General features: G+C 54.3%; 1 protein-coding gene across 2 annotated transcripts in view; it reads right to left on the bottom strand.

Annotated features, from left to right (window-relative positions):
* Positions 1-12,484, bottom strand: part of LOC140421192 (short transient receptor potential channel 5-like) — a 153,802-nt gene that overhangs the window by 70,754 nt on the left and 70,564 nt on the right. For both annotated transcript variants that reach the window (XM_072505699.1, XM_072505700.1), the window contains exon 4: positions 11,101-11,622. In XM_072505699.1, the coding sequence (XP_072361800.1) occupies positions 11,101-11,622 (522 nt within the window). The remainder of the gene's footprint in view (positions 1-11,100; positions 11,623-12,484) is intronic.

The following is a 12,484-nucleotide window of genomic DNA, read 5'->3' as shown; positions in this document are numbered from 1 at the left end:
GATTGCGGTATTCTACAGTAATGCACAGCCACTGTCACGCAGAGAGGCTAGGGGGTGGTTATATTCTGCTCAGGTGATGGACGTAGATTTACACTGTCCTCATTTTATACCTTCGGTAACTCTGAAGAAAAGTCACACAGACTCGAAACATTGGGTGGGATTCTCTGATTCTGGGGCTAAGTGTTGACGCCGTCGTAAACGCCGTTGCATTTTCCGACGGCATCAAAATGGCCTCAGGATCAGCAATTCTGGCCCCTACAGGTGGCCAGCAGGGCACTGGAGCGACCCACGCCGCTCCAGCTGCCAATCCCGGCATCAGGTGGGCGCCACCGGTCCGCGCATGCGCAGTGGGACCGGCGCGATTTCCGCGCATACGCGCTGCCTCCCTTCTCCGCGCCGGCGCCGCCGCAACATGACATAGGGCGACAGGGGCCGGCGTGGAAGAAAGGAGGCCCCCAGCCCGAGAGACCGGCCTGCCAATCGGTGGGCCCCGAGCGTGGGCCAGGCCACAGCGGAGGCCCCCCCCCCGGGATCGGACCCCATCCTTCTCCCCCACAGGCCGCCCCCGGGCCATTCCACACCAAGGTCCCACCGGGTAAGACCAGGTTAAAACGGCGCCGGCGGGACTCGGGGTTGTCGGAACGGCTGCTCGGCCCATCCCGGGTGGAGAATCGCCGGGGGGGGGGGGGGGGGGGGGCCCATAGAGCGGCCCATGACCGGTGTCACGCCTGCTGCGCTGGTGCCAATGGCGCCGATTCTTTGCAGAGCGGAGAATTGTGTAGGGGCAGCGTGGTGCTATTTGCGCCGGACTCGGCGATTCTCCGGCCCGGCCCTGGGCTGAGAGAATCCCGCCCATTAACTCTATTTTCCCTCTCCACAGGCGCTTCCTGACATTGCTGACTTTTCCCAGCATTTTCAGTTTTTGTTTCAGATTCCAGCATCGCAGGATTTTGATTTTATTAGGTTCAAAGTTCATGCATTATGTGAGGGTGTGGACAGGAGGACCAAGTGTACAAAAACGTCTGTCGTCATTAGTTCACATCAAATGTCATAATTTTAAAAAAGCACTATCACAGCCCTGGATATGCAGGATGATCACCTCATGCTGGGATTATGTCAGGTTTTTTCTGTCAATTTATTTTACTGATTTTACCGCTGCTAGAATGCCTGTCCCGCCGGCGTGGATTAAACCACCTACCTTACTGGCAGAATAAGGCGGCGCGGGCGGGCTCCGGGGTCCTGGGGGGGGGCGCGGGGCGATCTGGCCCCGGGGGGTGCCCCCACGGTGGCCTGGCCCGCGATCAGGGCCCACCGATCCGCGGGCAGTCCTGTGCCGTGGGGGCACTCTTTTCCTTCCGCCTTCGCCACGGTCTCCACCATGGCGGAGGTGGAAGAGACTCCCTCCACAGCGCATGTGCGGGGATGCCGTGAGCGGCCGCTAACGCTCCCGCGCATGCGCCGCCCGGCAATGTCATTTCCGCGGCAGTTGGCGGGGCACCAAAGGCCTTTTCCGCCAGCTGGCGGGGCGGAAATCAGTCCGGCGCGGGCCTAGCCCCGCAAGGTTAGGGCTGGGCGCCCCATGATGCGGAGGATTCCGCACCTTTGGGGCGGCGCGATGCCGGACTGATTTGCGCCGTTTTTGGCGCCGGTCGGCGGACATCGCGCCGATACCGGAGAATTTCGCCCCTTCTTTCCAACATCATGGGCGAAATTCTCCCGAAACGGCGCGATGTCCGCCGACTGGCGCCCAAAACGGCGCCAATCAGACCGGCATCGCGCCGCCCCAAAGGTGCAGAATGCTCCGCATCTTTGGGGGCCGAGCCCCAACATTGAGGCCGACGCCGTAGGAACTTCCGCCCCGCCAGCTGGCAGAAATGGCCTTTGTTGCCCCACCAGCTGGCGCGGAAATGACATCTCCGGGCGGTGCATGCGCGGGAGCGTCAGCGGCCGCTGACAGTTTCCCACGCATGTGCAGTGGAGGGAGTCTCTTCCGCCTCCGCCATGGTGGAGGCCGTGGCGAAGGCGGAAGGGAAAGAGTGCCCCCACGGCACAGGCCCGCCCGCGGATCGGTGGGCCCCGATCGCGGGCCAGGCCACCGTGGGGGCACCCCCCGGGGCCAGATCGCCCCGCGCCCCCCCCAGGACCCCGAACCCACCCACGCCGCCTTGTCCCGCCGTTCAAAAGGTGGTTTAATCCACGCCGGCGGGACAGGCAATTTATCGGCGGGACTTCGGCCCATCCGGGCCGGAGAATCCAGCGGGGGGGGCCCACCAACCGGCGCGGCCCGATTCCCGCCCCCGCCGAATATCCGGTGCCGGAGACTTCGGCAACCGGCGGGGGCGGGATTCACAGCAGCCCCCGGCGATTCTCCAACCCGGCGGGGGGTCGGAGAATGACGCCCGAGGTCAGATGTGGGGATGTTCGCTGATGATTGCACAATGTTCAGCATCATTCATGACTCCTCAGACACTGAAGACAGATTACTACCTGGATGATTGTAAATTGGGAGAGGGGAGTGTGCAGCGGGACCTGGGTGTTCTTGTGCACCAGTCGCTGAAGGTAAGCTTGCAGGTGCAGCAGGCGGTAAAGAAGGCTAATGGTATGTTGGCCTTCATTGTGAGAGGTTTTGAGTATAACCACTGCGCCACATGCCACCCTAAGGCTAATAATAATAACAATTTTATTAGTGTCACAAGTAGGCTTACATTATCACTGCAACGAAGCTACTCTGAAAAGCCCCTGGTCGCCACGTTGTGGCACTTGTTCTGGTACAGAGGGAGAATTCAGAATGTCCAAATTACCTAACAGAACGTCTTTCGGGACTTGTGGGAGGAAACCGGAGCACCCGGAGGAAATGCACGCAGACACAGGGAGAACGTGCAGACTCCAGACAGGCAGTGACCCAAGCCGGGAATCGAACCTGGTACCCTGGAGCTGTGAAGCAACAGTGCTAACCACTTTGCTACCGTGCTGCACTTAATGATTAATAAAAGGACCAGAGGCAACACAGGGAAAACATCTTTATGCAACAAGTGGTTTGGATCTGAAATCCACTGCCTGATTTTACAGAGCTACAGGGAAAAGGTCGAGATGTAGGACTAGCTGAGTTGCTGTTACAGAGACTGGTATAAAGACAAGGAGCTGAATGGCCTCCTTCTGTGCTGTAAACATTCTATGGATGGAATTTAACAGCCCTGTCATGGCGGGGTGGGCCATGAAATGTGACAGGCCATTCAAAGATCGACTGACTTTGGGGGGACTGGAAAATCCGACACGGAACATTAAGCCCAAAGATTCTAGTATGGATACATCGAAGGAAGTTGATGAACACATGAGGAAAAATGATGCTGACAGTTGCCCTGATAATGTGATCCCGAAGGGTGGTAGGATGCTTATGCGGAACATATTCAGCAAAATAGATGAAGTGGGCTGAATGGCCTGCTTTGGTGCTGTAAATTCCATGTAAAGCTGCCAGCAGGGAATAAAAACGCTACACCACATCTCGCATCCTCAGGCAAACATAGCAGATCACACTCTCTCCCCACATTCTCCCTCCTCCCACAGTCCCTCCACCCGCTCACACTCTCCCTACCCCCATCCCCTCACACTCTCTCTCTCTCTCTCTCTCTCTCCAGCCACTCACTTACTCAGATGCCAGTGCAGTCCATTCCTCTGGCCGCCTCACCTGAACCCGTCTCCTCCAGCTGCCTTGCCTCGGCCCTGGAAAGCATCTTCAAAACTTACCTTCCCAATCTTCGGTGCTGGCTGAGCAGTCTTCAGCATTCTTCAGACATAAGTCAGTTGAATGTCCAACAAGTTTGATGGGCCGCTTTGAGTTGGACAGGTCTGCTTTAAATAGAAGGTGGTGGAGCGACGCACTGGTGTTCCCCAGGAGCACTACACCAATGCCTCTCTCTTGTAATTATCCTCGCTCCATCCATTGGATGAACACATTCTATTATCTCCCTCGTACATTTTTAATTTCCCTCCTTGGAGGAGAAGTGAGTCCAGAACACAAGGGAGAGGAGCGAGGGCAGGCTCCCCAATATCTCACGGATGACATTCACAGAAGGTAAGATGCTGGAAATCAAAAAGTCCCAGACCATTTGAGATGGATGGCTCCCAGCTACCTGCTGACGCAATTCAATAAGAAAAACACCCATACATCATACGACACTCAGTCATGTTGATGTGATTTCAGCAGTCACTGAAATAACTTGCAGCATATCTTTCCGTGCCAGAATTAATTAATTGTCTTTCATCTTCCACAAGGCCTTCAAGAGTGCAGCAGCAATTGTTGGAAATCGATGATGATTATTCCCCAGAGGAGAGGTGTTCTTCTGAGGGTACACAATCACAGGAGTCATGCAGACCCTGAGCCAGCTCAGATACTCACACTTTGGTGGGAGCAGTAAGGCAGATCGTTGTGTTTTCACCTGGAAGCTCACCGTTTACAAGTGAACATGAGCATGTGGAGACAGAGACAGCAGTGGAGACCCCACATTAGAGGCCACAGACCTCTCCAAGCTCCATGCTCGGGGGCTGTTGATGAAGAAAAGAATCATTAAGAAGAAGCAATCCAATGTGGAATGAGTCGACAGGCCTTGAAAGCAGACTTTACACAATTGCAGAGGGATTGGAGTTCACGACAAATAGGAGGAGGGTGGTGTCATAGGCCATTGGGATGATGCATTCCTTTGGGATCCGATGTCAAATGAAAATGGTGCGTCAATATTGCAAATTAGTTTAAGGAATAGGTCAATAGAAATGCAGTGGCAAACATTTAAAGGGATATTCCAGAATATACAGAATAGGCATATTCCAATGAGAAAGAAAATTTCCAAGGGGAGGACTCATCATCCGCAGTTAACTAGAAAAGTTAAAGATAGTATCAAACTTAAAAATAAAGCATACAATTACACAAAGATATGTGGCAGAAGATTGCACTGAATATTAAAGAGAGCAAAGAATAACTAAAGGACTAATAAGGAGGGAAAAACTTGAGTACGAGAGAAAGAATATAAAGATAGATAGTGAGAGTTTCTATAGCTATTTAAAAATGAAAAGAGTAAACAAAGTGGATGTTGGTCCTTTGGAAGCGATTCTGGGGAATTCATAATGGAAAATAAGGCAGATGAATTGAACAGGTATATTATCATTGGTCTTCACTATAGAGTATATAAGCAACATCCCAGAAATAGCTGTAAATCAGGAAATAGAAGGGAGGGATGAACACAAGAACATTTCAATCACCAGGGTAGTGGTACTGCTAACATGTCCCCAGCTCCTCATGAACCTCATCCTCAAGTCTTAAAAGAAGTGGCTAATGAGTTAGTCCAGGCATTGGTTTTAATTTTCCAAAATTCCCTGGGTGGGATTCTCCACTCCCTCGCCGGAGTGCCGACGCCATCCCTGCATGCGGCTGTGACACTGCAGCGCACGGTCCCGTCCTCTGCCCGGGGGATGTTGATGGCGGCCCAGGGGAAAGGGGCAGACTCACCTGGGGCTGAGGTAAGACCACCCCTCACACACACACTTGCGCTCAACGTACATGACACCCCCGCACGCTTTGGACACAGCACAAAGGCAGCTTCTGTAGGTGTAACATTGACTTTAATAACCAAAGGAGTTCATGCACCTGCCCTAGCCCCTAAAACTCATCTGTGCCCTGCACCCATGCCAACTCACTCAGTGTCTAATTGTTGGCCTTACGGGCCCTTTGACTACGTCTACGTGGTTCCCCAGACGGTACAGCAGAACTGGAGGTGGACTCCTGTGATTCCTGCCCTCTGACACGGGATCCCTTTGGCGGACGTTTCCTGGGGCGTCCTGGCCTAGATGGGCCAGGCTGCGGCCCGGGCGACTGGGATGGCGAGCTGCCAGCCTGTCCTGCCCGTTGCCCACCCGATGCACCTGGGACGGAAGGGGGGGGGGGGGAGTCCGAGGTGGCGCGGTGTTCCGGGACCTCCCCTACAGGGGGACCCGAGACGGACCACACCACCTCCTCCTCCCTCGGGGTGCCCGATGGCCCCCAGGCCTCTACATGGGTGGGGGATGCGAACGGACTGGCCATCCGACGCCCCCCCCCGACATCTGGCGCTGCCAGTCCTGGAGACCCGTGCTGGTATCGACAGGGGTCTGCAGATTTGCAGCCATGGAGCCCAGGGGATTGGCAAACCCTGTCTGTGACTGTGCGACGCCAGCTCGCACATGGCCAATGGTGCCGATGCCCTCAGCGATGGCCTGCTGAGACTGGGCTATGGCCTGCAGAGACTGGGCTATGGCCTGCTGAGACTGGGCCATGGCCTGCAGAGACTGGGCCATGGCGTTGAGCGCCTCTGCCATCTGGCGCTGGCACTGGCTCATGGCTTCCTGTGACAGGGCAGCCATGTCCTGGGCCACAGACGCCGCCTGCACGGATAGCCCCAGACCTCGCAAGCCGTTCCCCATGCCTGACACCGTCGCACCCATTGCCTCCACCGCGGACGCCATCCGTGCGGTGTCGGCCCGCAGAGGTTAAGGTTAGGGCTGGATTCACTTGGGGATATGGGGGAGGGGGGATATGGGGGATGGGGGATATGGGGAGGGGGATATGGGGGAGGGGGATATGGGGGATATGGGGGAGGGGGATATGGGGAGGGGGGATATGGGGGAGGGGGATATGGGGGAGGGGGGATATGGGGGAGGGGGGATATGGGGGATATGGGGGAGGAGGATATGGGGGATGAGGGGGGATATGGGAGATATGGGGGTGGGGGATATGGGGGATGAGGGGGTTATGGAGGATATGGGGGAGGGGGGATATGGGGATATGGGGGAGGGAAATATGGGTATATGGGGGAGGGGGGATATGGGGGAGGGGGATATGGGGGATATGGGGGAGGGGGGATATGGGGAGGGGGATATGGGGGAGGGGAATAGGGGGGATATGGGGGAGGGGGTATATGGGGGATATGGGCGAGGGGGATATGGGGAGGGGGGATATGGGGGAGGGGGATATGGGGGTATGGGGGAGATGGGGGAGGGGGATATGGGGGAGGGGGAATATGGGGGGATATGGGGGATATGGGGGAGGGGGGATATGGGGGATATAGATATCGGGCAGGGGGGGTGGGGGAGGCTCACCCTGCCTGCTCTGACGAGGTTGTTCACCTTCTTGTGGCACTGGGTGCCTGTCCGTGTTGTCAGGGCCACAGCGGTGACGGCCTCTGCCACCTCCCTCCACAGACGCCGGCTGTGGCGTGGGGCAACTCTGCGGCCGTGACCGGGATACAGGGCCTCCCTCCTCTGCTCCACTGCGTCCAGGAGCGCCTCCACATCGCGTGACTGGAACCTCGGGGCTGAGCGGCGGCCAGCCATCCAGTCGGGTGTTCCGGTCGGGTGTTCCGGTCGGGTGTTCCGGTCGGGTGGGGGGGAGCAGCGCGTTGTTATGAGCCGTCACGCCCTGCGGCGTGTATGACGCTGCACGGCGTGAACCATGTGAGCAAGCGCGGATCCCGTCATGTTGCTGCTAGCCCATTTCGGGCCGGAGACTTCGCGGCGATTTTTGCGGCATGACGCAAGTCGGATTTGCGCCGTTTTTGTGCCGATCGGCGGACTTTGCGCCGATAACGGAGAATTTCGCCCCAGGCTTCCATTTGGTTCATCTCATCTTTCTTCCTACCCTGGTTAGAATTTGATGGTGTTCTACAAAATGGGCCTAGCCCTTCTCATTAATATGTTGAATACATTAAAAACTTACATTTCATGAACACGTCCTGCCATAATTACCTATTATAATGTTCTGTCTTTGCAGTTGCATTGGAAGTGGTGAGATAAATGTGACATACGGGGCGTCATTCTCCGACCCCCCGCCGGGTCGGAGAATGGCCGCTGGCCGCCGTGAATCCCGCCACCGCCGAAGTCTCCGGTACCGGAGATTGGGCGGGGGCGGGAATCGGGCGCGCCGGTTGGCGGGACCCCCCACTCAATTCTCCGGCCCGGATGGGCCAAAGTCCCGCCCAGAAATTGCCTGTCCCGCCAGCTTTGATTTACGCCGGCGGGACCAGGCGGCGTGGGCGGGCTCCGGGGTCATGGGGGGGCGCGGAGCGATCTGACCCCGGTGGGTGCCCCCACGGTGGCCTGGCCCGCGATCGGGGCCCACCGATCCGCGTGCGTGCCTGTGCCGTGGGGGCACTCTTTCCCTTCCGCCTCCGCCACGGCATCCACCATGGCTGACGCACCCGCGCATGCGCCGCATTTACGCGCCAGCTGGCGGGGCACCAAACGCCATTTCCGCCAGCTGGCGGGGCACCAAACGCATTTCCGCCAGCTGGCGGGGCGGAAATCCCTCAGGCGTCGGCCTAGCCCCTCAATGTTGGGGCTCGGCCCCCAAAGATGCAGAGCATTCCGCACCTTTGGGCCGGCGCGATGCCCGTCAGATTGGCGCTGTTTTTGGCGCCAGTCGGCGGACATCGCCCTGTTGGGGGAGAATTTCGCCCACTGTAACCATGAGCGAAATTCTCCTACCCGCCCCGCCACATTTCTGCCCCGACCCGCCGGCGGGATGCTCCGTAACACCGGCCGGTCAATGGGGTTTCCCATTGTGGGGCAGCCCCACGCCGTCGGGAAACCCCCGGGCGCCGGCAGAACGGAGACTCCCGCCGGCGGAGAATGACGCCCCTGATTCATATTAAGAGGCGAGATTCTCCGACCCCCCGCCGGGTCGGAGAATCGCCGGGGGTTGGCGTGAATCCCGCCCCCTCCGGTTGCCTTGCCGAATTCTCCGGCACCGGAGATTCGGCGGGGGCGGGAATCGTGCCGGTTGGCGCCCCCCCCCCCGGCGATTCTCTGGCCTTGATGGGCCGAAGTCCCGCTGCTGGAATACCTGTCCCGCCGGCGTGGATTAAACCACCTCTCTTACCGGAGGGACAAAGCGGCTCTGGCGGGCTCCGGGGTCCTGGGGGGGTGCGTGGGCCGATCTGGCCCCGGGGGGGTGCCCCCACGGTGGCCTGGCCCGTGATCGGGGCCCACCGATCCGCGGGCGGGCCGGTGCCGTGGGGGCATTCTTTTCCTTCCGCCTTCGCCATGGTCTCCACTATGGCGGAGGCAGAAGAGACCCCCCTCCACTGCGCATGCGCGGGGATGCCGTGAGCAGCCGCTGACGCTCCCGCGCATGTGCCACCCGGCAATGTCATTTCAACGCCAGCTGGCGGGGCACCAAAGGCCTTTCCCGCCAGCTGGCGGGGCGGAAATCAGTCCGGCGCGGGCCTAGCCCCTCAAGTTTAGGGCTCGGCCGCTCAAGATGCGGAGGATTCCGCACCTTTGGAGCGGTGCGATGCCGGACTGATTTGCGCCGTTTTTGGCGCCGGTCGGCGGACATCGCGCCGATTACGGAGAATTTCGTCCTAAATTCTGAAGGCAAGCTGGGGTCAAACAGGCATTCTGCTGCAATTCTCTGGCTGAGATGGATCAATGGGAAATCAGAGAGCCTGCCTGGGGCAAACCCAGGAAAGGGCCTTGCCTCACCAGAAACAGGCCAGGGGTTTCTGAGGGGGCCCAGGAGACGCGTAACTGTCTCATGAAAATAAAAATTTGAAATATTTTCCGGGCAGTTTACTAACTGGTCTCCAGCAGTCGTGAGTACTGGTTAGGCCACTCAACGTTTTTATAAAGAGACAGTGCATTCAAGATGCAAGCATCACTCATTTGAACCTAGAATTGGCAATCGTGACCTTGCAAGTGGCATTGGACTCAAACTATTTGGACTATTTTTAGCTTTGTAACAATAACAGACTGCTCCCTCATCCACATAAACATTGCATATCGTGTCGATGAGGTGACAGATGCGTCACTCACACTCCCTTTTAAATGGAGCCTGAATTATGGATACATGCACTGGTTCAATTGTTGTAAACCCTCAAACCCCAATTCACCTGATGGTGAAACCTGGTGTTACCTTAACAATGCACAATTTTATCGGTGACCGGTTAGTATATTTCTTGATTATAAATATATCAAGCTAACTAGGGTCCTGAGATCCCTGTACCACCTGGCACCATGCTTAGAAAGCTTAGGCTGCTTTACATACTGGCAGGTTAGGAATTATTTCCAATGAATTATGTTGTTACGAAGGTGTAATGTCATCCGTTGAAAAAAGATGAAACTTTTTGGAAAGAACATTTTGTGCTAGACAAAGCACGCTGGCCTGCAGCAGATAGTAAGTTGCATTGTCAGGGCCACGAGCCACGTTTTGGAGACGTAGGGTGAGATTTTGCGCCCCCACCCCCACCACGGCATGTTTTGCATCAGCGTAGGTGGCCGCCATTGGATGGCGGCAGCATCATCTGGTCCTGCCACTGTCGACACGTTCTTCCATTGTTCACACCCTCTGTCACCAGGGAACAGGGGTACCCATTGACAGGACTGGAAGATCCTGCCGGTGGGAACAGCATGAAAATCTCATCCACAGAGCTCTCAGAGACAATGGCTAAGGTAAGTTCCAGGTTGAATTCAGAGGGACGTCATGTAACCCAGCTCTTGTGTATAAAATGGACTGAATGAATTTGAACTAACAGACAGAGCCTGCCACAGGGACAGTAGAGGCCCACACATTCTCTCTCTCCCTCTCTGACTTTACTTTTATTACTTGTCCAGGTTTTAACATCTGATACTCTATAAAGTTTATTTTCTTGTGTACGTGCCTGGGGGAGTTGTATGTGGGTTTTTTTGCATTAGTGGGAAGTTGGGACATATTTATATACTTTAAACATTTTTGTTAATAATTTCTGTATCTTTACCCAAGCGGTTTTATTAATAAAACTAACTCCTTACTAATTAACTCAAGGTACTTGGCTGGCTAAATTCTTATGCCCGAGCTGTACAAATTAAGTAAAATTTGAATTGGCAATGACATATTAAAAAAGAACTTCAAACTCTATTGTAACCAACCCAGATGTGGGGCAAAGAGAGGAGTCGGCTCAGTCCTTCTAACCAAGTTGGAACAATGATGGTTAATAAAAGTTTACGGAAGGAGCCAATTATATGATGACTTAAAATGTTGCTTCTGACATGAGCTCACTTATTTAGATTTGCATTAAAGTAAATATGACCATGTCTTACCTCTTTCTGATGGTACTTGATGGCTACCTTTAGTTTGGCAAGATCATGGCATTTTTGGGGATCTAACTCATCACTCTGATCATCTCGGTGGTTCAGTATGATCTCCAGTTCCCTGGAACTTCGAGCCTGATCCAGCAGGTCTTTGGCAAAGTGCTTGCATTGCTGTGACAGCTCTTCGTATTCAGCTTTGAACTCATTCTCCACTTTGCTAAGCTCCTTCAGTTCCCAACCCAGTTGAAAGGCTGTGAGGATCGGGTCTTCGCTTGACAAGGCTATTAACGAAGGGCTGGCAAGGGCACGGTAGATATTCAGCCGTGACCTCGAGTGACGGAGGCTGTCAACCTCTGAACTGGAGACACACTCCACGCAGTTGCACCTGACTTGGTGGGGTCGAGGGATGGAGACTCCTCCGTGTACCAACAGTTTTATAATTTCATAGTTATTGGTGTGCGCAGCAAGCATTATGGGTGTAATATCTGGAGTGAATTCTGAAAACTGGGCATCCATCAGTAAAGGAGGGACCTGTCAAACAGAAAAAAATTAATTAATCAATAGCTATTTTCTCAGAGTATCAAAGCAAATCAAAAAGTAGATTACACAACGGGAAACATTGTAGTCAGCAGACAGAATGGGATTGATTTGGGCTTTTGATGGAGTGCGTGGTTCCAGTGATGAAGTGTCATTATGATTTAGAGGGTTGAGGTTCTGGGACCACAGAGGTCCAAAATATGCTGGCCGATTGCGGGGGGATTCCGCTGCTCCTCCAGAGTAAACAAAAATAATTGAACTCAAACGTTTAGAGGGCCTCTTTTCTTTCATTGCCCAGTTTTCATCTAAAATAGCAATTGGGGTTCATAGGACCCCAATTTCCGTATTGAAAGAGGCCCATCAGCTGAAGTACTTTAGATACTAAGTGTCTGTTTTAAAATGGAACAGATCAGACCAAAACAGAACAGGACTCACCAGATTTTGAGGCTGTTACTACCCCTAATTAGTTTGACTGCATATTCTTCAAATGTTCAATTCAATTCCTTCTCTTTCCACCAAGCAACATTTTTCACTGAAGTATCCAGTCCTTAAAAAGTGGCAACTGAAATTATTTTATTTTAAACATTTATAGACCAAGGTGATTGATTATTTTATGCTGAGTTTGTAAGATTAATTATCCAAAACTGATTAAATATATCCTTACAAATGCTCTCATATTCAATAGGTAATCTCTTGTACACCATCTCTGGTCACGATCTTGAGCAATTGTCATGCACTGCTAAGGGCTGGCAATTCTCTTGTCCTCTCTCATTTGGGGGTAAGTCCAAGATTCATTGCAAGAATGATGATGACACTTCTGAGTACATTGCCTATGCAAGGTTTTTAAAAATGTTAT

This window comes from Scyliorhinus torazame, chromosome 5 (genome assembly GCF_047496885.1).
Source record: "Scyliorhinus torazame isolate Kashiwa2021f chromosome 5, sScyTor2.1, whole genome shotgun sequence".
NCBI lineage: Eukaryota > Metazoa > Chordata > Chondrichthyes > Carcharhiniformes > Scyliorhinidae > Scyliorhinus > Scyliorhinus torazame.
This window is presented reverse-complemented; position numbering and strand designations above follow the sequence as displayed.